Raw genomic sequence first — 25,849 nt, 5'->3', positions numbered from 1 at the left:
GCAATGACATGTTTTGGCCATGTGGTGGCAGGGAAATAAGCTATACAGGCAACATTATTGTCACATTTACGCATTTAGTAATTAATTTCACTTTTTTCTGGCCATCTGATGAATGCATGTCTAATATTTGTTCTCTTTTTGCTCTGTTTTTGGTCTCCACCACCACCTGATTCTTTCGCACCAAATGTTCCACTATGTTCATTAGCGAGTCACTTGTTTTGTCTCTCGTCTCGCTGTTTGGTACAAAGCATGTGAATTATCACCCTAAAATTGGCATCCCAACCAGTTTTGCCCAAGATTGTTTATACGTGTTGGTTTTATTTGGTCATTTGCGGCCTAGATTTATAGCCAGATGTGGAACAGAAGACACTGCACCTGGATATTTGACAGTGACAGTGAATGGAATCCTTGTCTGTACGTCGCTGCCTCCGGATGTTGACGTCTGTCTTCATAGCTGTGCTCTAATTAGCACGGTTTTGCCCAGGAATGTTGTTTCAAGAAGAGAAGAGGATGCTTGTATCAGCTTCCTCTTGTCTTCTTATATTTGTCACTGTGGTTTATTAATTTAGTGGCGATGAGTGATGCGTTGATGACGGATTCCTCGCAGAACACGCCTGGATCTCTGACTCCGCTCTGTGACAAGCAGCTCTAATCATGAAAACATCAGTCTTGTTTCCCCCTCTGAATGTTTACAACGTGTCCACATGCCACAGCAGCAACGCACAGAAACCGACTGTAAAGCAGCCCTCCTCGTCTTTGCCTGTTACTCTTGCAAGGATGGTTTGGATACAGTGAATGATGCGTGACAGGTGCGCTGGTGGTGCGTTCGCCACAAACAACCCCGAAGTGTCAGACGTGATGCTGAGAGCACCACCTCCTGCATCTTGTCAGACTGGAATATCTCAACAACTACTGGATAGATTACCATGAAATTTGGTACAGATATATATTGTGCCTGATTTCTTTTAGTGTCATTGTTCGTTAAAATTGAAATGTTTCCCGTAGTTTTAGAGCTTCCTTATTTTACCAAAACCAAAGCGTCTCCATGTTAGCCAAAATCTAATCGTAGCGTTAATCCTGCTTGAACCAACACATTTACCTTTCTAAACATCACTGAAACTGAAGTGACAGTTGTTGTTGAAAATGCAGTAATTTAATTTCCACTTAATCCACAGTACATAATCCCTTTAAGATTTCATGTTTATTTTATGACTATTTTAGGTAATAGTTTATTGTACGGTCCAAGACTCAGTGATATTTGGGTTTTTTTATAAGTTAGGTACTGAAATAATTCTGACATACTTCCAGCGGCTAATTAAATGTAGGTACAGTGGAAGAGAGAAATATGTGGAAGAAGACAGCAACTGGGCATTTTAAAGGAAAAGATAAATATATAATAAGTACTTGAGTATAAAGAGTAAAAAGGGGAGAACTGCCAAGATTTTTTTTTTTTATGTTGGTGCACCTTATTATTAACGAGCAATTAAAATATTTAAAATGATAACTATCAGGTTACACTCTAAATGATAAAGATGTTTGATTCACCCACTTATACGTTATATTACGATACTTTATTATGTTGTAATTTTCCTCCTTAGATAACCCATATATTTTATGTTCTTCACTAACCCATCCCTCCATCTGAGTTTTGGCAGATTTCCTTACAGTTTCCTATCATATCATAACTGAAATATGTTATACCATAAATACTTTTATAGGCTCTATTTTTTCCAAACTTTATCGAACTCAAAGGTTTTTCTTCCACTGTATCTCCATTTAAGTACCAATATTTTATTTGACAGTGACCTTACACTTTATTAGAAAGTGTTACTGCAGTTGTTTATGATCGAGCATCCTCATATTTCATCTTAACTTTGTGAGGTTAAACTATTCCAACAGTGTTGGGATAAAAGTGTTCCTCTGCTTAAGCTCGACTCATGGCTTCACTTTGATCTTTCTCATTAGAGAGATAAACAACCAGGCTAAGTGCCTCCAGTGAATATATATACTTTGTTCTGTTGTCAGTGTCTGTGATAGAGCTGCAATAATTAGTCAATTACATGATTCACTAGCTGATGGAAAATTAATCAGCAACTACTTTTGATAATCAAATAGTGGTTGAGGTTATTTATTTATTTATTTTGCTTGCACGTTGGCGACAGCAGTTTTGGGTTTTCCGTCCGTACGTCCCGTCGTCCTGCTTGAGATGTTCCGGGAAGATGTCGAGGGTTTTTCTTAAAATGTTGCACCGACATTCACTTTTGACCTTCTTGAAGTTAAATGTTGATCTTAAAGGTCACTGTGACACAAAACATGTTTGTGGTTATAACTTAATAATGCATACGCTAATTATGACAGGATTTCACTCGAACGTCTTACAGCATAAAATGATGAAGTGATGACATTTTATACCCAAGAGGTCAAATGTCACCTTCACTCCAAAATCATAATGTTTGGCCAAATTCATTCAAAGTCTTCACTTCCTTTGAGTCTGGACAGATATAAACTGCAACTTGACTGGCTGGTGGAGGCGTACAATTGCGAGTCGGTAATTCTATGGCAAACGTTTATCTGTTCCAGCTTTACAAATGAAAGTCTTTGATGCTTTCCTGTGTACGTCGCAGTAAACTGAAGATCTTTGGGTTTTGGACTTTTGAAGATGTCTAACTGGGCATTTTTACAGTTTTTAGACATTTGAATGAATAATGGCAGGTTAATAGATTATGACAGTGATCATTAGTTGCTTATCTGGTACCCGATGTTTACGGGTGCGTATACATCTGCTGTCAGACTTAACTTAGACTGATTTGGTGGTGATGGATTTGTCAAAACTGCTATTTGCAATTTCTAGGTTTTCTGTGACTTTCGAAACAGTTATTGGCTGACAAATGTCATCAAACCCCACACATCTGTTACATAAGAGCGAGGAGAAAAAAAAACAACAACACACATTTGCGAGTGATATCTGACCCAGGTCTGCTTTCCAGTGGGTTCGGTGCTGAGTGTTTTGAAACCTTAATAGTAAGAATGAGATGAGCCTGCTGAGGCATTTTAAGCTTTGCTGGCCCTCTCATGCTGGCGAGGGCATGCTGTGGATTCAGACTCTCCCACACAGAAGAAGACAACTGAGGCTTTAATCTTAAACAACTCTTTAGAGAGATGTCTTCATTGTAACTCCATTGTTATAAATAACTGCAGTACAGTTACCACATCTGTATGGGTCTGACTGGCTTTAAACCATTAAGTAGTTATTTCAACAATTAACACTGATTTGTGGCATTCAGAACTCACTTTGTGTTTGTGGGGGTTTCTTTATTAATAATAAATAAATATTTTACTTTGAAGCATCATTTTATTCTGAAGAGGGAAAGTGATATTTAAATGCTGATTTTGTTCTAACTTACAGCCTGGTGGATGGCACGTGAATAGAAATGATATGATTTAATTGCCGTTTTCATGAGGCTCATATGAAACAGGGAAACCTGATAGTAACAGATGTAGCCTTTGTGCTGAGTTCGGGCTCTTTCCCATTCGAACATGGACAGCTTCCCAGATTATTTCGCTCTATCTTTTCCCTGTTTCTTTTTGTGATTGTCCCAAATGTCTGAAATTAGTCCCAATTATGTTGTTTGTCTGAGTTACATCAAACTGAACTGTAGTTCAACTGTAATTTGAAACAGGTGTGAACAGGACGGTAATTGTCTCTTACCGCACTGATGTTTGGCTCCAGGAAGTCTTTTATTCTCTCTTTCACCCCTTTTTGTCACTCTAACACTGATGGAGAGTGTATCAACGGCGTCCCTCGGCATAAACGTGCTGTAAGTAATGGTCATGGATTGTTGGAGCGTGTTGAGCACAGAAAGACAATAGATTTCAGGAACTTATACAGGAGTGAAGGCCAGGCGGCTCGTTGCCAGCTCATCAACAGGCTGAGGCCATGAAGGGGCGGAGAGGTGGGCAGGGACGGGGGATAAATGTCACGTCGCGGGCGGTGTCACGTCACAAATATCCAGTAATTTTATAGGTACTAAAATTTGTCAGTCTGTCTCACCCTGTTAGCTATAAAACTTTCAAGGTAGACTGACAAGTGGTGGGTGAGTGTTTTTGGAGGTCTTATGTGAAATTCAAATACCATGACCTCCAACTGTAAAGACTATTTAAGTTGGGGTGCAACTGACATCACTTTCAGTTCAGTTAATTACTCTTAGTTAAGTATTGTCTTGATTAACTCATTTGCCTTTTGGCCCAAATCTTTACATGATTGTGAATTCTCAAAGCTCAAGTTGACAATGGATGGTGTTGCTTTGTCAAACCAACCATCAAGAACCCAAATACACTCCGTTTAGTATCATGTAACATTAATTGAGGCTTTATCTTATAGGTCTCTATTTTCAGAATAGTTCCTTTGGCAGGCTCACAAAAATAACCAGGTAATTTGCTGGAAGGAAGGTCAGCTGAACTTGCAAAAATGTCTACAGGCATGGCTAAAATTCGACATATGAAAAACAGAGGTATTATAAATGAATAATCAAAGAAAAGTTAAGTAGTTTAAATTGAGCAGTACATAGATTTTTCATGGAATTTTGGTGGAAATTGTCAGGATCTTTAAATAAAGCATTACCACTACAACAGTTTGTATTGATAAACTGTGTCGATAAAGAAAGTATGATGTCTTGGAACTTTTTGTCTGACAAACAGTGCAAAAGCAGTAAAGATCTGCTTTATATTTGCAAAGACAAAAAACTGAAGCCAAACAATTAAATCCTCACATTATTAAAACAAATTAGAAGGAAATATAATTAGCAAAATAGTGTGATAAAGAGATAGATTGATATGAGGGCAGTGTAATCAATTAGAGACATTTGGCAGCAGTTGACAATTTACTTGTTGATGATTGATTGTTTTAAGTCACAATTTGTTTGCAGAAGATTTGTTGCTTTTCTTTGTCACACATGCCAGTGAATTGAATAGTTTTAGGTTTAGACATCACTTTATGCTCTAAGAAGCTGTACTCAGACATTTTGGAGATTAACCAATTAATGAAGAGAATAATCTGCAGATTAATGGATAATGAAAACAGTCGGTCCTTCTTTGGCAGAAAGTGACTCGGGGACTATTCAAGACGCTGCAAAAATGATTTTTACAATATATTTAATTCGATTTTTTTTTCTTACAAAACAATTCCCTCATAAACCAGAACACACAAAATGCATAAAGAAAACTGTACAGTCAGTTTTGTCATGTCTGAACGTGTTCTAAACATGATCAATGTTATCTACAACAGTGGTTCCTATCAATGTCTATCACACCAAGCGGTTCAGCTCTGCAGCCCCTTACTCGAGGGTTAAAGGAGAGGTACGGAAATAGTCATGTGACACTGAAGGTAGATCCAAACAAACATGAGCTAGCCAATAATGTAGTTATATCAGCGAGCGCAGGTGCAGTGTCTTTGTTCTTGCTCTCCTTGGCTTTAGTAGCGATGTCTTACTGCTGAATGGACCGTAAGAGAGAAGCTGACAGATGTGACAATGAGAGGGCAGAAAAGTGACTTTTTCACAAGCAATTGTAAACCGAATGTGACTGTGAGAGATCCCTGAGGGGATCGATGGTTATCATGTCGAAGATCTATTGTCATTACATGCATGTCTCGGAGCTGTCCAATACTTTGGGTGACTCACTGAGAGCCATTGGGGACTGACTTTGGACGGTGTAGTGACTTTCGGAAGCATCAGAGCCCGATTCTTTTTTTTCACTGAGACAGAAAACTAGATTAGACCAATTTGAGAGCATTCAAAGAGCATACATGTATGTCAGATATATATATATATATATATATTCTCTCCTCAGTGCAACAGTGGTCTAGGAAACAACATTAAGTCTTTGCCTTCAAAAATTTCGTCAGATAGGCTTTCATGCCAGAAAGGGTCTTCATGGCAGATTAGCAGCTAATACCGAAGAAGTCACAAACAAGAACGACAAATCTGCCTCACTCCTGCGTTTACTTTTTTCTTTTCTTACACAGCTTGCTTTCTACCCTACACATTGCATCGCATTGGGGAGTTACAGGCACAACTACTTATTAGGAGATGATTACTAGTCAGTTTTAGGTTTCTGTTTGTGGGGGGTGGGGGTACACGCACGAGCAGATACAGTAAACTCCATTCACAAGACTCCATTTGGATTTACAGTGGTTCACTTTTCCTATAGGACTCTCGCTACACATGCTAAAGCTGGACTTTGACATCTTGATCTGTGGAGATAAGTGTGACTTCAACCTCACTTTTTTTGAGCCGCCAAAAAGGTCAGCAACTGCAAAATCCCAAAGGCTGTGAGTATTTGTGCCGCGATGACGAACCATGTCCGAGATTTCCTTTCTGCGCAAGAAAGTAGTTCCTCTGTCCTTTCGTGCTACCGTTTGTAAAGTACAGTTGATTTCACTCAACAGCAAGTTCACACCGGGCCTCATGCAAGAACATTTACATATTAACTGCACGAACGTGTCGTAAATTGCTTGTTTCACCTTTTTACAAGGAGGCACAGGTGCATGAAATTTCACCTTTAGCTCCATCAACAACTTTCATTGCAGATGCACTCTACTAGTGGGAAAGTCTCATTCACAAATGTTACCTAAATAGTAAAAGGAAGAACTTCACACTGCAGAGTTTCAAGTCCTGCTCTTGGAAACCTGCTAACACAATTAGCAGAGTCTGAAATAATCAGAAAATAATTATACAGCTGCCAATGACGAATCGTCAGAGTAGCGTACAGTGGCAGAAATAAGGAGGGAATAAACTGATGTGATGTTAGTGGAAGCCAAAAAACATCTTTCTGAAACAAACTGGTCCATGGTCATTGGACTGTCAGAGATATGCAGGATAATATTATGGCCCATTGTTGGTAAATATTACAGTGCTGGGTGTTTTACCATAAAATGATGCTGGACAAAGACCCTAAGGAAAAAAAAAAAAAAACCTGCTGTACTTATAAGTTACTGAACCAAAATATGACGACCTGGTAAACTGAACAATAATTTTGCTCTGAGCGTTTCTTGGGTACATATTTTAGTTGCATTTCCTGTTAAACTTAAACTTCAAATTTATTCAGATCAATGCTTTCCAGGTCAAATTGGTATTTCCCCTCTCTTGAGAGACTCGCACTCTCTGCAAATGGCTCTAATGTCAGATCTGGACCGCTCGTTAATGTCACACACAAACAAATCCGTTTGTATAGTTCTTGCTTGAGGCCCATCGTGTTTATCTTTCATGTGTATCTGTATGCTATTTGATTCTCACTTTTCTGTGCTTGCGAGAGAAGCTCATTTGAAAATGTTCTTTTACCGGCTGACTATTTGTAAAAGCTAGAAAATTTGAGGAATACAATGCTTGAACAGTTCCTTTATCTTCAACCACTTAACGGATTTTAAAATGAGTATTCAGTAAGGTTACTAATTTCAAACTCTACCAAAATCTTCTCAATGAAAATCCTCGCTGCCCCTGAATTCTAGAGGAAAAAAAGAAAAGAAAAATCCATTGCCCTGACACTGGCACACATTTGCGCCCAAGAGTGTCGTCCAAGCTAAGCGTTCATGTGTAGATCGGCACTACTGTCAAGAGGCAGAAATGTTTCAGAGCCATTATGGTTCTAGTAATTTCTGATAACATTATTACATCTGCAGAGAAGCTGCAGTGTTATTTTTGCTGCTAATGGATCATCATTATGATGATTAGTGCGAGTGGAAAAACACAGTTACACAGAAGATGATGCAGTTCAACCACACACAGAAAATATCTGCTGTTGTGATAGACGAAGAGTTGCTGGTGTTTATTCGGTTACTGCCTGCAGACAGATTTTTTTTTTTTTTTTTTTTTTTTTTTTCAAAATAGGTACACAATTCTTGAGAAACAATGGTGAACACAGCTGCACATTTATGTGGTTTGACATGTTCCTGGGAACAGGACAAATGTTTAATACAGTACATATTGCTAATGCCTGCAAAAATGGATCCTTATGTTTGAAACATAGCCTGCCAGGCTTTGAGAATATCTAGTTTTTGATGTTGATGTTAACTAATCAAAATATACTTTATCCGTTACTAATTACTATGTGAGAAGTGTTAATCCACCTGACTTGGAGTTTGATCTCGATGCACAGCTCTCTGAGAGCATGTACAAATGCTCACAGCCAGTCAGATAGCAGCGTTGATGGTACTTTGGCTCGGCCTCAGCATATGGGTCAGTATAAACCGGAGTCATTACCCTGAGGGAATCTGCTAAGTGGTATAGGTGGCATTTTCAGGCTTCACAGCACAGAGCTGTGCCGCAGGTTCAGAACAAATGTGCGAGACAGCAGGGGACAGATTACACCATTGCAAGAGGCCAGAAGATGTACTTTTCATTTCTGGTTAGGCTTCCTCTGCGACCAAAACACCCATTGTCGACGGTTAATGGACCAATTGGGCTCTTTGGATAGACAATGTAAATAGATGGTACTACATGTGTGCATAAAGCCAACCTCCGCTGGCATGAGGAGAATGAAAGCTTTCAGAGGGAGAATACAGTACAACACCATGACAAAGGCGAGTAAACGGATGGTGTTGGTAGCTTTTAGAAGGACTCGGAACACGCATACACTAAAGGCAGACAGGACAGACAGACAGTTTGTGGTGATTATATGCGGCACTGGTGAAAACGACAAACATTGTTGAGTAAAACAAAAATTGGAAAGCTTTTTAGTCTAAAAAAAGTGAGCATTGTGCATAGTTCATAGTTCGTTAATAACCTCTCGTCAGGTACCTATTTGCTGTGATAACATGGAAGGAAGTGCAATAATGTACAATTCTGTATAGTTAAGTGCACATAGATCACTGTTGCACTGAACGGCATTGACACTTTCTCCCAATAGGAATATCACAACAGGTTTTCTTAATATTTTCTCAATTTCTCTATTTTTAAGTGTACTTTTGTTACAACAAACCCAGGCATGTTTCCCTCTAGCTCAGTCCCAGGGTTGAGTCCACAACTTATGTTCACATAAATCTGAATAATAGGTAATTTGGCCTGATTTTTTTCACTTATATTTCCCTAATTCTACGTCTCCTGCTCTTCTTTTCTTTTTTTTTTTAAGTTTTTTTTTTTTACTCATACCTCACCAACCCAGACAACTGTGTTCCCTCTCTTGATGTCTGAAACCTCGCAGTGCGGCGTTCTCTGTTTTCCGTTCAGGACAAAGAGGGACTCGACTGACGGTGTCACCAGGTACTGTCCGAACAACCCGCTGGAGACCACCACTCTGTTGGGGCCTCCCCAGGGCCAGGCCTGGGGGGCCAAGGGCTCCTTGACGCTCCGGAGAACCTCGGTGCGGCCCGAGGACAGATCGGCAAACAGCAGGTCCGTGCCTGAGCCCGAGGTCGCCACGACCACGTGCTGGTTGGACTCCGTGAAGGAGGGCTGGAAAACCAGATCGGAGACAGCTACAGGCTCGTCTATTTCCAGGCTCAGACCAAGCTCGCCCTGGAACGACACTGTCTGTACTACCAGCCTTGAGCTCCACGGGTCAGGTGTCACAATGTAGCGGCCGTCCGGTGACACGAAAGCCTTTCCTGTGACGTTTAGGTTCGGACCAATCACGGCGTCTGTCACGCTGTCGATGAGGAGCTGGGGAGCCGCTTGCAGAAGGCTCTTGGTCTGGCACTGGACGAAGTAGAAGCCACTCAGGTGTGTATAGGCCATGCTGACCGGTATGCAGCTGTAGTTCTTCAGGCTGATGGTCTTGACGCGGTGGAAGGTCTCCAGATCAATCTTGTGTACCGCAGGTTCATTTTTGAGGAAGACAAAGGCAAACCTAAATCGACAAAGTTCAAAGGAAAGGTTAATAGCCTCTCTGGATTTTTTTGGGGCAGTGATTAATACACATCGAGACGCTCATTAGAATTCTCATTTGCTCTTCACTCTTTTGTTTTAGAAGGACAGTTGTAATGAGGGAGCCAAAAGGTCGCCTCTATTTTAAGGTCAGGGGTGGTGAATGTGTGTCGCTTTACCTCACGTGAGTGATGATGAGGTTAGTCGGAGGGATAAAGAAGTCGTTCACCCTCTGGAAAGTTGTACGGATGGCATGATGTACTTCACCCACACTGGCTTGAGGAATTACCTGTATACAATGCCAGGAGGAAAACGTAAATATTAAACACTACAACAAATATATGGACAACAAAGTTCTATTTAATCATTCAAAAATGAAGGATGTCGTGGCTCAAAACATTGACGGAAGTTAGCAGACCAAATTCAAAAACAATCATTGTCTCATTTGACAACTTTTTGAAAATAATTGCAAATTGAATATGAGAATAGTTACTCGAATTTCTGGAATATTTACAGCATTTAACTTTAAACTACATAGTCTACCAGATAATAACTGGTCGAAAAACTTGTTTAACTTTTACTCACAGAAAGTTAATTAGAGTTCAAAATGTCACATTACATTTTCTTCGCTGCTTCAACGTTATATTGTTGCAGAGCTATTTTCTGCATGCATGAACAATTAAAGCAATTTTCCCTGAAGTAGGAACACTACCAATGTAGGGAGAGACTTTCTTAATTTCCATTCCCATGACTCGAACTCGACTGATAATGAGGCTGACATGTTAGAATTTCTGTCAGTAATTGAGTTTGGTAAATGCAAGCAACAGTAAACACATTTTTTTTTTTTTTTAAATAAACATATAAAATAACGTTTTTGACAAAGATCCCTTGAATGTGGTTTGTAAAGAACATCTAACAAAAATAGATTTCAGTTTGAATTAACTCATTTATCTTGTATTGGCCGCCTTATGGATTGCTACCGATTTAACAGTGATATGTAGTCTTATCCAGGCCGGGCTGATAGAAATCTAACGACACGATTGTGTTCCACAGGAACCTGCAGCGGGAAGATCTGCCCTTCAGCTGCTGAACAGATTGTAGCGCCTTTTATTTATCGAACGTAGATGTAGTGTAAATAGATTTAACCAGTCTTAAAGGGTTGATTTAATAGGGATGCAGTCTGTGTTCAATATCTGTTTCATCTACAGAGCGCTCTACTGTAGTGTAAAACTGTCCTTCAGAAGACAATTTACATTTAATAAAAAGGAAATACTTGACTAAAGGGAAAATTCTTTAACATTTTCTGTTGTGAGAACCACATCTACATAATAATTAGGGGTCTGTGTAATGCTAGACTGTTAAGGATGATGAGAATTGGCCAGGCTGACATTAAGTAAAGTATACTGATGAATATGCTCATAGGTAGCAAGATAAACGGTATCCTAATGAAATTATTTGTCTACCACAGCCCACTAACAAGTTTCAGCAGTAGCATTTATTAAACAAAATGTAGGGATCCTTATCAAAAGTTTTAATGTTGCAAAAAAGTGACTGGAGTCTGACTGTGTAGACAACCACACGTGTGACCTTTTAGCTTTGTCAGAATGCCTTGTTGCTAGTGAGTGTAAGCGAAATGAAAGCTCATATGTCAGGTCTTAACAGCCGGAGCTTGTTTAGGCGACACCCTCATATATCATGAAACGGATAAACATCTGCAGAATATGACTTGGGCTGATGAAACGCTGCCCTACCGCACTCCTCCGTGAAGCGTCTTATTCGGTGATTGTTGTCTCAGGAGCGCACACCACAATAAAAGCCCCATCTCTCATGTCATACACCTGGCACTGAATCAGCATGTTTGTAAAGTGCACTTTTGATGCGCCCCTGACGCACCGCCTTGTCCGTGACACGCGCTTCATCATGCATGCCTGCGTGATCAGGTCACAGTCAAGGACGAGCGAGGTGCTTTATGGGACCGTGTTTATTAAAAGCAAACAGTCACCGTCGGCCCCGTAATGCCGCTACTTCCAGGGTAAAACTACTTCTTCTCATTTTGTAGCCTCCACTTTTCTTTTTTTTTTTTTTTTCAGGAAAGCTCATTGAAACGGCTCTAGTTTTAGGGAGCTAGGCAAACGTTGCTGGAGAGCATATGGCATATTTTCTTAACGGGAAAGGGCAAAGTGTAAAATCTATTTTGATGTCAACGCCTACACGACTAAAGCTCAACCTCTACCTGATGCCCGGTGGGGGGCCAGACTTCACATTCGCTTCTCAGAACTATCAAATGCAAGGAAATAAAAATAGCAGTTTAAGTCGCAGAGTTCTTACTTCTGCTGCTTCACCGCTGCTGCTCTCCTCTGAAGTGTTCTTGTTTTCTCCTCACTCCTGAATATCTCATCCATTTTTAAATAAATGGATCAGCCTCTTTCTCACTGCTTGCGACACTTGAAAAGAATCCTCGTTAACAAAAAGTCATTACAACCGTTGCAGAATACAATGACGGGAGTTAATGAGGTTCAATGTACTATCACTCACGTATTATTAGGCAGCTGCTGTGGTCCGCCGAGCTGCAGGTGCTCTCAACTTAATGCCACCGGCTTCCCTTTGTTATCGCTCATCCTTGGATTTCATATCCACAGACTCAGCAACCAGGCCCAATTGAGTTTTTCTCTGCCCGTGCCTTGCTGCTTGACCTAATACCTGAGGGGGATTTGGTTCTGACTGAGTAGCTTTTTGCCTTTCAACAACATTCACTCTGCAGAAGCCTCGAGTAGTTTTTCTTCTTTAATTTCCCACCTAGCTACAGTACATCAAAATGAGATGGTATTCCTCAAATCCTCCTGTGTCTTTGTGTCATTTAGGAAATTCAATAAATCTTAGAAAGGCATTTTAATATTACCTCATGCAGCGCATGTAACACGGTTTGAAAAATGTTGCTTTTCTTGTATATTCTTAGAATTACTCATCTTGTTTCTCCCGGGGTGCAGAAAATGCACATGATGGATTCTTTGGAAGACTCAGAGGCTCAGTCGATGCACGATGCAGAATTTTAAAATTAAATGGTGAGCGTGTTTTCTTCCCTAAGGCATATATCATATGTTTGTCAATGTATGCATGCAGATCCCGTATAGAGATCAGACATTCATGTCAAGTTCCTTTGGCACAATTGTTTGTGACTTTCCACCAAACAGGGATGGGAATTATGCTACACTACATTGAAAATTGGCAATCAAATTAAACGATAACGTGTTGTTTGTAGATGCCCCTGTCAGCAGGATTTTTAGGAAATAGTGCTAGTTTGTGGCTGGTGTTTAAGGAAAACTATTTTCAGATATGACACTTCTGTGGTTAAAGTTTGAAAGTGACTAAGGGTTGACTTGGCGAAGCTCGGGGTTTGGATTAAAGGACACTTACTTACGTAATGTAAAGGGACCTTTGTTGTTATGATTAAAGTGGTAAGCATTGGTCAAGGTTGGAGAATTTGATGGTGACTGTATGCTACATGAGAGGGAGCAAACAGTGGGTGAGCGATCCAACCAAAGGACCTCATTCCTCTGCAGACTTTGAGACTCTGCTACAACGTCACACTATTTCCACATTTGCTTACGTTAGACATACTTAAAACAAAGTCAGAATTCCTACGGGCACTAAAGGTCTAGTTCATTTAAATGAACAACAATTAGATATATTGACTGATATAACTAAAAACTTACAAAACATAAATGGTTACTTTTCCCTCAATAAACAGATTAAAATGTAGATACAGTGTGGAGGCACACTTCTTTAAACCAAAATGTAGTTCTTGTACAGCTGCTTGTAGACAAAAATCAATGTTTGAAGTGTTTGGTTTCTTTTCAAAAATTCCAAAAAAATAATAAATTGCTTTGAAAAAGTTGTCTAATGTGAAAACTTATTTACAACGTCCTTGACACTGGAGAGAGATGAAGCTGACAGGTGACGGGTTCATAAAATAAGGTAGACAAAGGAAATTTGGATAAACAAAATAAAACTTAAACTTATAAAAGTGACTTTATGATAAAACTCCCTTTTATTTAGATAATTAAAAGATGGGCAGGGTTTTTCGGGCCTGAAGTCAAAAGTAGCGGTTTTCTGTTATAAAAAAAACCCCTCTAATCACTGGTAATTATTTAGTTCAGAATGATAATCAGTCTAAAATATATCAGATGGGACATGCTGCGTGTGCGTGCACAAAGGGTAAAAAAAAGAAAAAGGAAAAAAAAAAGAAAGAGATATATGCCCAAGAGTTAAATATCTTCTTGGCACGTAGACATGGACTGGACTGACAGTCTGAAAGGCCATGTCTCTCTGGCCGGCAGAGATTCCTCCATTTGTCTTCTCTAATGAATAGACAATCACACTCCCTCCAATGTTTACACAGAGTTATTGAGCCATCCTCAAACTTGGCTGCTTAAAAATATCACCCAACACACTGAGATGAAATCATGCTTACACACATTTACACATCACGAGTGCTCAAATTTAACATGCACAAACACAGACACACTCTCATACACATGTATGATCTGCTGAAGCGAAGCAGTGCCTCCAGTCGTGACAGGCCGCTGCTGAACAGGTCAATTACTTTCAGTCCAAATGATAATGACATTATCAGACCATTTATTTGGGGTGTGATCCATGTGGCCTCCAATCCATTATGTGGTTTCCCTGCAATTGCATTTTTGATTGATTCATGGCCTGCTCACTAATTATTCATTACTTCTGATCGACTGCAGGAAGAGGGGAAATGAATAAAATGAAAAAATACAAAAATATATATATTTCTGCACTTCAGACAGCAGCAACAAAGGGGAAAATGTTATGCAAGGCTGCTCCCTGTGCTGGTTTCAAATTACATGAGGAGAAAACTGTTGTTTGTGATGAAAAACATCTTTTCATAGAATGTTCTCCTTCATTTAAGATTACGACTCTCAGAGAAGTTTAACAACTCCAGTATAATCACAATGAGTGTGCTTCTTAACTGAGACAACTCCACAGAAACAAATCTCCTGCTGGTACACCTACACTCGATGAAGAAATGGGAAATGTACGCACATGCTTTCTATCTGCCTTTGCGGATTGTAAATCAACCGAAAACTGTTAAATCGCCCACACAGGTTGTTGTCTTTTTAGTATTCTTAGTGTTGCCAAACCGTAGTGGCACCTTAAGATCCAAAAGAATCTAACATCATGGTGTTTTTTATTTAAACATTTTTTTATTTTTATTAACCTTTAAGAATCAATGTGTTTAAATATGACCTTTAAAAGATTATCAGATTTTCACACAGGTCCTAAAAGTAGATTAAGAGACTCCAGCTAAAGAAATGAGAGAGAAATATTATACTCATTTATTTATTGCGGTATATGAATCCAATGTTACATATCTGGGGTTTGTGAAAGTATGTGAACCTCTGCTTTCAGTATCTTGGATGTGGCCCTTGTCCCCGTGTAGCAACTTTTAACCGTTCCTATTTACAGAACTGCTTCAACTATGAGATGGTTGTGAGGTTCCTCACACAAACACACCATTCGATTAAGGTCAGGACTTTGACTTAACTATTCCAAAACATTAACTTTATTTTTCTTCAACCATTCTTTAGCAGAACGACTCTGTGCTTTGGGTTGTTGTCTGGCTGCATGACACACTTTCTCTTCAGATTCTTTTCATGGACAGAAGTTCTCACATTTTCCTTTAAAATATGCTGGTATAATTCAGAATATATTTTTCCATCGATGATGGCAAGCGATCTTGGTCCTGATGCAACAAAACAGGCCCAAACCATGATACTACCACCACCATGTTTCAGAGGTGGGATGAGGTTCTTAAGCGGGACTGCAGTGTTTTCCTTTCTTCAAACACAATGCTTCTCATTTAAACCAGAAAGGTCTATTTCTTTTGTCTCATCTGTCCACAAAACTTTTATCCAGTAGCTTTTGGGCTTGTCCACATGAGATGGGCAGCAGTGGAGAGCAGTGGCCTTCTCTTTGCAACCCTGCCGAGCACAACGTTGTTGTTTAGTGTCCTCCTAATGGTGGACTCATGAACATTAACATTAGCTAATATGAGAGAGTCTGTTGCTTAAAAGTTACCCTGGGTTCCTTTGTGAACTCACAAACTTTTACATGCTTTGTTCTTGGGATGATCTTTGTTGATTGTCCACTCTTGGGGAAGAGACATGGACTGTAGATTGGTGGAGTCCCAACTCTACAGAGCTGGTTTTGTGACCATTTCTCAGCCTAAAGAGCATCAACAACTCTTTTTCTGAGGTCCTCATAAATCTCCTTTGTACACTTCCACTAACATGAGTTGTTAAACTCAGGGTTTGATAGATCCCTGTCCTAAAACAGGACACTCACTCACCCCTGATTATCATTCTATTGACTGAAGACACGCGACTCTAATTTAACCTTCAAATGAACTGCTAATCCTGGAAGTTCACATGCATTTGCATCCCATAATCATAAATAATGATGGAACATTTTCCTCAAATAAAAGACCGGGTATAATATTTTTCATCTCATTTCTTTATTTAGGTTATCTTTTAGTGTGAAAATCTGAAGATATTTTCGATCATTTATACAAGAAATTCTAAAGGATTCACAAACTTTTACGCACCACTGTAGCTCTGTCTTTAAAAGTAGTCTAGAAATATTCGTGTTACACCACCGTGAAGAAGTGTTATTCATAGAACCATGTGACGAATGACTGCAGTACCATTAACAACTATGCAAGCGCTGATTAACCATTAAACATTTATATGAAACTGCTAGTGTCCAAAACCAATAACTGTACTAGGAAAAAAATAATAATTTATGCATTCAAGTGATTTGCTGAATACAAAATTAGTAATTTTGCTTCAAAAGATCCTCAGAAGAATAATAAACGTGAGAGTGTATCGTCCCTCTGCACTCCTCGTAATGAATAGACACCGCACATTGCCAACCCGTAAAGACCTCACACAACACCTCACACTATTATAATGGGTTCCTTCCCTCCAATGGGACAAAGTAGAACAATAAACATGTTTGTGTCTATTACAGATATGAGAATGGGATCCCTTGGTGGCTTTACTCATGGTGGAGTCCTGCACTGGTGCACAGGCAAACAGGCACATGTATAAATACTGGCCCTTTTAAAAAACAGCATCCTATCTGTCCCACAGGTACCTCTTCTGGTCCCTTCCCTCTCCCCTCCACCTCCTCAACCCGCTCTCCATCCTCCTCTCTCCTCCCTCATCTCACCCAATCCCCCGAGGAGGATTAAATACAACCACACCTGTGATCATTTCTCATTTGTGAAGCCTCCAACACCAGTGGTCCAAAGGGACGGCAGGCACAAGCCAGCAGCACAGCAGCTGCGAATTGCTGTTTTGCTGGCTTGGTAAATGCCCTAAAATATACATAGATCAGTTGTTGTCACGCAAATACTTATCGCATAAACAAGGATGTAGGTACACAACTGTGCTCAATTAGTTATGAGGCCCTGTTTTTCTCACTTGGGTGAACTTTCTACAGCTCATATGAATTTTAGTCTCCCAGGAAGCTAATTGCTCATCAGTGCTCACAAATACACACAATGCAAAAATAGAGGTAGAAATAAGACAATAATAAAGAAGGGTAATTTTGTTCCTCCATAGCTTCTCTAAACTGGATTTATGTAGAATGATCACCTGTCTGATTTAAAAATGAGGCTGCAATAGAGATGAACTGCATGTACTTTACAGGTGCAATATGTAAGTTCAAGCATGAACTAAATGTGTTGTCAACTGAGGTTAGCATGTTTACCAGCTAGCTCCAGATCCCCCCGTTAATACCAACCCGCGCCTGAAGCGGCAATAGTGCGTCACTGTAGCGTCCAGTCGAGTTAGCGTACCACGACTAACGAGAGGCACGTAGGGCAAAAATACTCATAATTCAACCAAACCATTGAAACTGTGAGAGCTTCTTAACGTACAAAATGGTGTTACAAGATGGGACTTAAATTTGACATGTTACAACTTTAATCAACAAATTTTATTCAAACTTAGGTTTTCCCAAATTAGGTTTTGGTGTTGAATATTTACTCTACTATGACATAACGTTCAGGATAACATGAAAGAAAGCTCACTTACGCAGTTAACAAGCAAACACCCAATACAGTAACCTTTTGTTACCTTCTGTGCCTATTTAGCTACTTAGTGTCGTTTTTAGGTTAACTAATTGGCTTGTCTTTGTACTCGGCACTTACCTGAAGTGTTGGGTGGGTTTTGTCCATATCCCCCCACGTGAGGACCCACACCTGGTCATGTGATTTATCATAGCGCATCTTCACTGGAAAAGGATCTGTTGCTACTGCCTAGAGGACATAAAGAGAGCGAGAGGAGACAGATTAAATTATGTTTTAGCTGTACAGAAATAAAGCTCTGTTCATGAAGCAGAAAACTCGAAAAAGCTTAAGAGAAACATATTTAATTCTATATTACAATCGTACTGTTTAAAGGAATTTATATATCATACACATGCATAATATTAAAAACAATTTATAATCAGATTTGCCATCACCTACTGCATCTACTTAAAGCCATTGACAATTTTAGTATTTAATTGTAAAATGTCCTGCTTGTTGCATATCAGGGTAAAAAAACAAACACATTTAAAAAAAAAAAAAAAAAAAGCCAGTGTCAGTCCTTAAAGGTATCTTGTGGACTTTTATGACCTCCGGTAGTGTTATGGATCAGTTTTCTTTAGTGCGTCTGAGTTTTATTTTGTCTTGAGCTCGGTTGACGCACAGTGAATTGTTACAGTGTCACTGTCGGAAAGGTTTCAGAGGTTATCTAACATACATTAGGTGAAAGAACAGAAAGAGAATCGAGAATAACTTGGAGACAGTGAAAGCAGAAGGGAAAGAACAGAAAGGAAAAGGAAAGAGAGGTGGGAGAGGTGTGTGTGTGTGTGTGTGTGTGGGGGGGGGTATACTCAGTGTCAGATCTGCTGCAATGTCAACACCAAGGAATAACACAATCCATTACCCTGCTTCTGGCTGGTTGGACGGGGAGCTGCTGACACCCTCACCAGTGGAGCGAGACTACAAGCTCTGTATTCAGTAATGGGAGGTCCAGCCCTCTGCTCTGCACTGGTCAGCCAAATGTCAACTCAGCATGCGCCTATGTATAGTATGAGGAGCTGTGTGTGGATTTACCTTTTTGTGTGTGTGTGTGTGTGTGTGTGTGTGTGTGTTTTTGTGTGTTCAGTTTCCTACACGATGGGAGCAGAGGTAAAGCTGAGGTCAGGCTTCAATACAGCAAACTGTGAGGCAACAGACCTCTAAAAGTGTATGTGGAAACCATGCCGGTAGTAAATCCTTGTCTTGACTTTTTCTTTCGCCGATTAAAACGACAAACCTTGGCAGATTGCCACCTATTTACATAAGTAACCGGCTGCTGTCTGATTACTGCAAGCTGGCATCTCTGTGCTGTACACTACATTTTAAGGACTTGAAAATGTTGGACTCATTCAAGCCACATTAAGTTTTAGAAAATGCTACGGAACCTTAAACTTGGCGAAAGAAACCTCAGGTGAACAGATAGTGAAGAGTTGTAGCTGCAGAAACTCAACAGAAAATCTAGGGTGAGAGAGTTTAGAATTGGATGCAGATGGCATCAGATGATCTCAAGGAGGTCACCTGAGAGTGTGTATTGCCAAAACAGAAATAAAAATGCACACGGGTGCCACAGAGGGCCACTGTCATCCTACAGGAAAAAAATGAATATCTTTACTTTATAGAACTTCATTAAACTGTTTAAACAAAGATGCTTATTTGGGTGCAGAGAAAAGAAAAAGCATAACACAATCCTCAGCTACGACTGCACGCCTCACTGATTTACTGCAGCCACAGAATGAACCTAAGTAAGTAACTAAGTTAAAGCAGCTACTTAACTAGAGGTTTGTGCCATCTGGCTTCCTTTTAATTAGCCAATTTGCCTTTTGTTTTCACACCCAATGGGAGGCTCAGTTGGCACAGGTCTTACACATCAGAGTCAAGGTTAGATCACTCTGTTGAGTAAAACAACAAAGGTGCTATTTCCTTGCGTGCAACAGCATGAAAGCCGTTATTGTTCTGACTTCTCCACATGTTTACAGCCTTTATCTGTAGTCTGTCGGGAATTATATCTGTGCCTGTAGAGTGAAGGATTCATAAAAGTATAAAGCAGTTTGAAAAGGTGCACAAGGCAGCTTTTCACTATACAGTGCATTGATAAAGGGCCCAAGAAGAAAACGGCAATCTGGGCTTTTCCTGGATTTATTTATTTATTTATTTTTCCACTAAATGGTACAGCTGTTGTGTTTTACTCAAAAAATGTGAATGTGTTAGTCCCAACAGTGACCACTGCTTTGCTGAGCAGGGACAGCATTCTTATCACCAACTCTCAAGGCCCACTTTGTGCTTTAAGACAAATAAGCTTTGTGTATTGTATATTGTTTTTGTTCATGCATTCTCTTTTGTCAGTAGATAAAGTGCATTAGTTGCAGTCTGCCACCTGCTCACTGCTTTCTAAAAAAAAAAGCTAAAAATGTGTTTTGTTGTAAAAGGGCCCTGACATAACAGAGAAAGAGAAGAAAAGCAACAAAACAAAAAAAAGGAGGATGCATTAACGTCTCGCACCCAGAGTCCAGAGAGGGTCCTCAACAGTGTTGGATGGAAGTGGAAAAGGGGGCAACTAATGGGTCTCGTACTGTTCGTTGTGCCACAACACACCTCTGTTTCTCCTTCTATTCTGTCACTTTACACCTTTCTTTTTATATTTAATTACTAATTCTAAAAAAAAAAAAAAAAACTAGTTAGAAAGATTTATATAATTTTCTTTTTGGTCTGGCGTTAATTGAAACATCTTGAAAAAAAAAACAACATCCAACAGATCAGATTCAAGCAAGAGTAAAGACAGGGTCAAGACATTACTGACGTAAGATTCCAAAGATAAGATGTGACAAGATTGTTCAGTTAAAAAACAACAACAACAACCTCACAATTAGTCTCTTGTTTTCTTAACTGGATGACAAGGTCAGGTTGCAGGTATATAATGACGTGTTTACACTGCTGTCTCTCATTCTCTCCACTCACACTCATCTCCTTTCTTCTCTTCCGCCTCCTTCTCCTTGAGTTAGGCCTGTTTCCTCTCATCCTGCACCTCAGTATAAATGATGCTGACCCTGGGAAGGACCCCTGAGGGATTTAGTCTCTAAACAGCCGTTACAGTTAAGATAAATGGCACGGCAACCAGCACCCACCTGGACACCATATTGTTTCAAGCGCTTGAGGTGCATTTGATTTATTTCACCTCGCATGTGGCTTTGTACATTGGTGGCGGTTCAGTAGGGTGGCAATTCAGAACTGTGTGCATCTTGCAGTGGGAACATGTTTGACATGAAGCCAAACACTGAATACATGAATGTAGGATTATTCCCTTGGCCTGACAATGCTGCAGTTTAACTGAGTAAAGGTCCGACACTGCAGTAGAAAAGATGTTGGTGCAAACATGTGTTTTATCATCCTGTAGAACTGCAGTAAAAACAAAGTTTTTCCTGTCTCCCTACTGTGTGCCTCTGAGGTTTCCCATTCAAAGTTTCCCATTGTGTAACAGTAAATCACAGATTATTATTTTTTTTTTTCAAAAACAAAACAGTCGATGTCTTTGATTTCACAAAGAGGTCAAAAGCAGCGTCTCACTTCTCGCCAGCAAATATCATTTGTACGGGTTGAAATCACAAATGTCACTGGCAATTGTACCAGCTCTAGTGAGAATGAACAAAAACTCTGTGAATTGGTTGAAGATGTCATCTCAGCTTGACTGTATTTATGAGAAACAATGAGAAACATATGACAAAAGAGTCCTAAATATTGCACTTGATGGCCTCAATCATGTCGTGCAAACATACAAAAACTAGAGCTACACGTCCAAGGAAGAAGTGAGCATCCTCACAGGTTAATTATCCACATAGAAGGGAAAACTAGAGCTGTTTTGTTCTTGTATTGATGCTCGTAGAAATTTTGTAGTGTTATGAAACAGTATTATATTTAAAAAAAAAAAAAAAATCAGATGAGACATTTTGTTCTGTTCCTGTTTGGATGGTTACTAAAGGAACTATCTCTTTGTATCCACAATTTGCTAACATTACGTTACCTCTAGCCTAAGAGGCGGAGTTAAGTGACTTTTCAACTTGCTGGGTGATTTCTGAAGAATGTGGTTGAAAAAGCCTGATTAAAATGTACTAAATAGTAGTTATTGTGCACTATTGTGTTTCCAGAAAAGTAAAGTGGACCTAACTCACTTTTTTTTTGTTTTTTGTTTTAACTTGACACAATTCTGTGTGCTGAACTTTTGTTCTCGACTCGACTTTGTAAATAAGCAAAGTTTTCTCCAGAAGCTTTAAAATGTCAGTCACTTGCTAACAGATGAATACCTTCTGAGATGTGTTGAGATTTTTCTTTGGTGTGTTCTGACAGACTTGCCGGATAACCTGCTCCACCCACCTGCACCACCTTCTGCGCCTGAATATCGACAACCAGCAGTCGGCTCTGGAGGGGCTGGGTCACGTAGATGTACTTATCCCTGATGTTGACTGCTGACGACCACACGCAGTGCTGAGGTGACACACCCTCACCCTTAGGGCACATCTCCTCCTGGGAAGAACCAGCAGAGAACAGAGGGGATGATGGGAGGAGGAGGAGGAGGAGAAGACTGACAGTGAAGTAACGGTAGGCAGGATTTTCAGTATTTTAGTGAGGTATATCAGCAGTGTGGTGCTTTTTTTTTTTTTTACTCTGTCATCCATCAATGATTATGTTGCAGAACAAATTCAAAATTTCAGGTTATCTCCTAGATTTTGTTTCAAGGTATGGTGAGAATTAAGTCTTTTTTTTAGAGATAAAAACAAAAAAAACCCCCACAAAAACACAAAAATAAGCCAAATATACTAAATTTACAAACAATTCAAAATCAAAAGACAAAAATCTGTAAATCCTCACTTTTGAGGTGCTGGCAACAGCAATTCATTTGCATCTTTTACTTAAAGAATGACTTAATTAATCATTGGTTTAACACTGATTTAACCAGTGATTACAGATTTTTGTGTAATATATCATTCAAAGCAGAAAAATCTCACAATGTTGGCCAATATTCAACCATATCGCATAGCCCTGCCAAAAAAAAATGCACGCTGCATGCTTCATTTCGATATGAGTTAAAATACTGACAACACTCAGTCTAAATGATTACGGCCATCTAATAACTAATAGTCATTATGCCCATTTCCCTGTTTCCCCTTCTTAAGTTTAGAAAGCAGACTTTGCATCAATTGGAATCAAGTTTCAACACATTAATAACCCACTACTAACTCCAGTAAAGTACCACCTCTGCAGGCCCTGCTGCCCACCGTCTTTGCTGACAAGACACTTACTCACTCACACACACACACACACACACACACACACACACACACACACACACACACACACACACACACACACACACACACACACACACACACACACACACACACACACACACACTCACGCACACACACACACTACATATACTGATGTAATTACTAATGCACGCACAAACACACACACACACACACACACACACACACACACACACACACACACACACACACACACACACACACACACACACACACACACACACACACACACACACACACACACACACACACACACACACACACACACACACACACGCACAAAGGTTGTCAAGAGTTTCCACCCCCCTCCACCTCACCAAAGTAGAGAAACTGCTGTTTATAGCAGGAACTGGCTAACACATGGCTTATTGAGTTTGTATTGATCTCTAATACAATTACAGGCCCCTGTAAAACCCAAATCCCTCTGAGGAACAAACAACTTTTACCATCTAAAGCTGCGCGCTGTGGGAGAGGGATGTTCTCGAGTGGATTAAAAACCTCACGTCTGCGGTATAGACTCTGTTCACTCTATTGTTGGGAGCTGTTGACTAATGGACACAAGTAATCCCATTACATTTAGTGAGGTGAGGAGTCACACTGTGACAACAGGAAGGAGAGGAGGCCGAAGGATGGCCTTGATTTTGGTGGCAATTTCTTTTCACACTGGACGAATGAACAACGATAGTCTGAACGGATGAATAGGGGAGATGGCCGGGCTCATTGATTTACTCCCCGAGTTCAATTAGCTCGGATTTAAAGGACAAAACCATGACGTTTTGATGCAGGGCTATTCAACTTCAAATAACAAGTGAGACACATAGGGAAATCACTGGGGGGGGGGGTAACAGAATACTGGCGACAAATAACTCTTCAAGCATAATGTTAATAGATAACATTGGATTTCTTAGACAATAAACACACCTGTTTTTTACTGGAATTGGCGATTTTTACAATCAACTTTCTGTCTCTTTTGAAGCTCGTTGTTAGCTTGGCTCACACGAGTTTCTCGGTGGCCCGTCAGCCTAGAGTTCAACGTGAAGTTTGACCGAGCAAAATAGCAGGTGGGGGGTGGGGGGTGGGGCCTTCTTGCAGGCTGTCCCTACGCTACCCTGTCGCCAAGGTTACCCGTAGATATCTTCGATGACTCGAGATGCACACTCCAGCTTGTTTACATCCCGTCTGTGGTTCAGTTGTCTCAAAGTTGCTCAGGGATACGTAGTTAAATTTGTCACCTCACACATGCCAGCTTGATTTGCAGGCATCCTCTTGTGGGCCATATCAAAATTCAAAAGGGCCATGTCTGGCCCTCGGGCCGCTGGTTGAATAGGCTCGTTTTAATGTATAATTATTTTTACCTTTTGAGAAACACAGCACCTGCTACCTTGTTGTCCTTCTTTGTATAATGGAGCGACAGTCTAATTAAGATCCTTTACTAAGTGGGGCGAAGATCCTCATGGCGGTGTACCTGATGTGATGACCGCACGCCGTCCTTATTATATAAACATACGCTAAGTGGCGTCTTTCTGCTTTACACGTAATTTGATTTCAAAAGACATCTGCTCAGCAGTTACAAACACCGCCATCCTGAAATCTATTTAGTGAAATGCGGAGAGGGCTTGAAACTACGCTAAAGGCGACACTTTAGCTGATGGGGACTTTTTTTTGTTTTTTTTGAGTACTTTGTTTTTATAAAAATTGATTCCACTGTTAAATTTACATCCACTTACGTAGGTGGCAACGATCCTCTCCGTGCGCTTCATATGTCTGCGTATTTCACATTCACTGGGCTGAAGCACGGTGATGCCCTCATCGGAAAACACGTAGAACATGTTCCCCACGCTCAACCCTAGAAAACAGGACAGGAAGACAGAAAAAAATTGTTGACACGGATGCTTTTTCTTTAACAAACAACGAACACATATTACAAACGTCACAATATCCCACTCGCATCTTTATCTGACGTTCGTGATGGGTGTTTCAATTTTCCTGCCGGAGCAGGCTCCCGTTCGCGCCCTATCGTGTTTGCGGGGATGGGCAGTGTGTGGCTGCCAACCGTTTTTGACAATGCCTACAAAGGCCTCCTGTCAGCACTGCCGGCACAAGGAAACATTTCGCATCTCCTCGGCTCGGTGTAAACAGCTGCTGATGAGCGAGCAAGGAACACAGTCTGGTGTTTAAGGCATTTGGATGAGCAACAAGCTATTACTGCTGTCAGGGACACGTCACACGAGCAGAGACGGTAAGGCTAAGCGCATTGCACACACTCGTGGCTTCCGTAGCAATTTAGTCGACGAAAACCCTGGTGCCGATTGATTCGTCGGGCTGTGAAGGCATCATTTTAGCACTGTAACACTGCCAGGTAACGTCAGAGTGCGTACCGTTCAACAGTCTGAAACGTACTGTTGGGGAAAAAAAAAATATATATGTATATATACAGGCATGCGATACCAAGCAAAACACGGCGTGAGGTATGCGTACAGACACAATACGAGCACTTCTGCTCACGCACGAGA

At 40.3% G+C, this 25,849-nt stretch overlaps 1 protein-coding gene across 1 annotated transcript in view; it reads right to left on the bottom strand.

The window, feature by feature from the left end:
• Positions 1 to 5,140: 5,140 nt before the first annotated feature.
• fstl4 (follistatin-like 4) overlaps positions 5,141 to 25,849 on the bottom strand; it is a 196,550-nt gene continuing 175,841 nt past the window's right edge. The window contains exons 12-16 of the mRNA XM_069717308.1: positions 25,064 to 25,182; positions 22,384 to 22,533; positions 18,103 to 18,210; positions 10,037 to 10,146; positions 5,141 to 9,840 (exon numbers count right to left, since the gene is read on the bottom strand). Of these exons, the coding sequence (XP_069573409.1) occupies positions 9,138 to 9,840; positions 10,037 to 10,146; positions 18,103 to 18,210; positions 22,384 to 22,533; positions 25,064 to 25,182 (1,190 nt within the window). The 3' untranslated portion in view covers positions 5,141 to 9,137. The remainder of the gene's footprint in view (positions 9,841 to 10,036; positions 10,147 to 18,102; positions 18,211 to 22,383; positions 22,534 to 25,063; positions 25,183 to 25,849) is intronic.

The sequence above is a fragment of the Brachyistius frenatus genome, unplaced genomic scaffold (genome assembly GCF_029030835.1).
Source record: "Brachyistius frenatus isolate BFR_SWC_R1_liver_20210118 unplaced genomic scaffold, ASM2903083v1 Contig_5, whole genome shotgun sequence".
Lineage (NCBI taxonomy): Eukaryota > Metazoa > Chordata > Actinopteri > Embiotocidae > Brachyistius > Brachyistius frenatus.
The sequence above is the reverse complement of the archived record's forward strand: the minus strand, read 5'-3'. Positions and strand labels throughout refer to the sequence as shown.